Source organism: Eurypyga helias, unplaced genomic scaffold, assembly GCF_000690775.1.
Source record: "Eurypyga helias isolate BGI_N326 unplaced genomic scaffold, ASM69077v1 scaffold10009, whole genome shotgun sequence".
In the NCBI taxonomy this organism is placed as follows: Eukaryota; Metazoa; Chordata; class Aves; order Eurypygiformes; family Eurypygidae; genus Eurypyga; species Eurypyga helias.
The window spans coordinates 84847-87924 of record NW_010270107.1 but is presented as its reverse complement, the minus strand read 5'-3'; the positions used below and the strand labels follow the sequence as shown (position 1 = coordinate 87924).

Here is a 3078-nt window from a genome sequence, read left to right as displayed (position 1 = left end):
GCCCATGTTCAGCAGCAGCATGCTGCGTGCAGAGCACTGGCCTCCCAGAACAGAAAGAGAGGGAAGGTGGAGAAAACGCCATGAAAGGCATTGCCAACGATAAAAAGGCTGATGGAGCCAAGTTAATTAATTTTTGTTTTCCAAGACGGATGGAGGAGATTGTTTATTATTTAGGGAAGCATGAAAGGCGCTGGGGCCAGATTTTGCACTGACACTGATCTGCAGCACTATCAGCACAGTCACCAGGACCATTTCAGATACACAAGAGGCAACTGGGACTGAGTTCAGAACTCAGCACTTGGTCCTCTGCATCCCAAAGCTCCAAAGGGAACAGGAATGAGAAAGCTGGACTTCAATACCCAGATTGCACAGAGAGAGAACTGGAGTCTGGCTGCAGCAAAATATAGGACAGCACTTCCCTAAAGCAAACAGGGACTCTCCCTTGAACTGAGAGGACACCCTACTAGAGTCTAAGTGGACTTTATTGTTCCACTTTTAGATGTGTGGGTGGACGCTGAGTGATGTTGGTTCAGTGTCTGAGGGCAGTATCTTGAGTGAAGAGCTGGATCACTGTTGCTTCAGTATCTGAGAACACAGTTATGTCAATAGAAGCAAACCTGCAAAGGTTTAATTTACTAAGGGCTGCAGCATGACAGCAGCCAGCATACAAAAAAAGAGTCAAACATGATTTGGGTGAAAAATAATACGATTGTGAATCACTGCTGATGTAATGCAGGAGGATGGGGAACTCTGCCTGGTATTGTTGCATTTCTTGCGAGATCCTGACCCCCTCAAGATCCCGGCACTATCCGTAAGGCACTATGGCCCAACCCCAGAGCCAGCAGCCTCGGTGCCCAGGCAGGCTGAGTATCAGTTGTGGACTGCTACCCACAATCCTGAAAAAAATGTCCAAAGCAGTTGAGGGCATTCTGAAGAGGCTCTTACAGTAGCACATCTCATCTCGGCATACAAATTCTCAGCCAGAGGATAATCTGCCAGTGGTATACGTGCTCTGTAAGCCCTCCTGAGACAGGATTACATGGCTGCAGCATCTCTGCAGAGCTACTGTAGCATGAACACAGTCCATAAACATAGCAACAAAGTGCTCTAAGTAGAAACACATTCCCCCACTCCAGCAAAGAATAATACAAGAAAAAGGAAAGACACAAAAAGATTCTGTCGGTCACTGGAATTGGAGAGCTCAAAAGCCCCTGGGCCAGCTGCTGAGATGCCCTACTCACATGCTTCAGCATGCGGGGGGAGAGCACAGAGGGATACACACACAAGTAGAAGTCTCCTTCAGAGACGCTACGTCAGAAATCTGAAGTGACCATGAAACAAACTGAACCAAAGTCAAATTGCATCGTGCAGCCAGCCATTTAGGCAGTGGGAGTTAGACGTGGCTTTTCTTCCCTGATACAAAGCCCATCGCCAGCGACAAGCTTCTCCCAGCCTCAAAAAATTAGCACTGCTGCTTCCGTAATGCTGTGCAGGTTACATCTTGGCCCAGGAAGCAGATGAGCTATGGCTTTGACCAGCTTAACCACCAAGGGCAAAAAAACAAGGGGAGCGTGGCTGGTACAGTCCTGAGAGCAATTAAGGTGAGTAGCTATCACTCTCAATCCTACCCCTTCTGTTTTGCTTTCTGGAGCAAAATATCTCTGCCCCACAAAAAAGACTGTTCCTGATTTAAAGGTCATCTTTTAGTTTTCTGAACTGGTCCCAGCAGCTCCCAGACGCTGCAGCAGTCCCATCAGAGGGGAGGCTGCTGGTCACACCGCCAGGAGAGAGGGCTCCACGTCAGAACCCCTTCCAAACAAACTGTTCAGATGAGAACTCAGTGCATGGTAACTACATTGAAGCAGAGACAGGTTCATCTGATCATATTGTTGGTGGGTTTCTCCTGGTGATAGCGGGTTTCCTTTCTTCTCCTTTTTTTTTTTTTTTGTTTTTAATGCTAAATTCATCTCCCATACTTTTCACACACTCATGTCCACACACCATGGTCTGTGGTTATGCCCTAGGAGTCTCCTACACAAAATCAACCATCCAGTAGTCAAGCATGAGAACTTAATGCTAACAGGAAAGACCCCTTTTCCTTCCTGTGTGCATCTCAACCTATAGGTGCAGGCATCAAAAACAGACCAATCTGCAAGAAACACCAATATACCAAGGATGGGGCTCTCAGGGCTTTAGAAATTCAGCCCAAATTCAAGACAGCAAAGGGGAGGCGGGGGAGTTGTCACTAACACTCATCTATATTAAGGCTGATGAACTCCTGTATACACTTCCTGTACTGCAGCTCAGTAGGGCTGTTGCTGGGATATTGACCTGGTTGTCCAAAGGGGCCCTCTGCTTCTCGCATCTCCTCATTCATTCGAGCCAGACGCAACCTAGAGTGAAACAGAGAAAGCACGAGGGAGAGAGGTTTGGTTATTCCTTCCCTGGTGAGTATTTACAGACAGTATTCCTGTGTACAGGCACTGGAAAGTCCTGGCTGCACTTACAAGGTAACTATGTCTGCATTGGCTGCCTGGACAGCAATACTGAGTGGGTCCTGCCCGTCGCCATCCACCGCATGCTGATTTGCCCCTCGCTTGAGGAACAAGCAGACCTGACTGGAGAAGGGAAAGAAAAGACCATCAGAGCAGAAATTCCAGCTCCCTCACCCCACACTGGAGTGGGCAGAAGGCACTGTCCTTCCAGAGGCAGGCACAGCTTCACTTACATTGGTAAAGAAAAATATTAAAAAATCAGGAAATGCTGCAGTGGCATGGAGAAAGGAATGGGTGTACAGGGGCCCAATCTCCCCTCATCTATCATCATGGGGGCAATTATCCTTAAGACAAACAAGTCTTGATGTGATCTAAAAAGGCATGTTTTGCAAATAACCAATTCACCAAAACCCAGCACCCTTGCCCACCTCACCCCATGACTCTCCCTGTTCATGCTGAACCTCAGTCCAAGGGTGATGGAGGATGTCGGAGCAAAGAACTTACCCGGTATGCCCTAAGTACGTGGCGTGATGCAAGGGAGCCCGACCTCGGATATCTCTTTGGTTAACATCTGCCCCATTCT

The 3078-nt window shown here is 48.0% G+C and overlaps 1 protein-coding gene across 1 annotated transcript in view; it reads right to left on the bottom strand.

Annotated features, from left to right (window-relative positions):
* Window positions 1-3078, bottom strand: part of ACAP3 (ArfGAP with coiled-coil, ankyrin repeat and PH domains 3) — a gene marked incomplete at its 5' end in the record, with an annotated part of 54011 nt that overhangs the window by 7735 nt on the left and 43198 nt on the right. The window contains 3 exons of the mRNA XM_010158321.1: window positions 2332-2393; window positions 2508-2618; window positions 3000-3076. Coding sequence (XP_010156623.1) covers window positions 2332-2393; window positions 2508-2618; window positions 3000-3076 — 250 coding nt within the window. The remainder of the gene's footprint in view (window positions 1-2331; window positions 2394-2507; window positions 2619-2999; window positions 3077-3078) is intronic.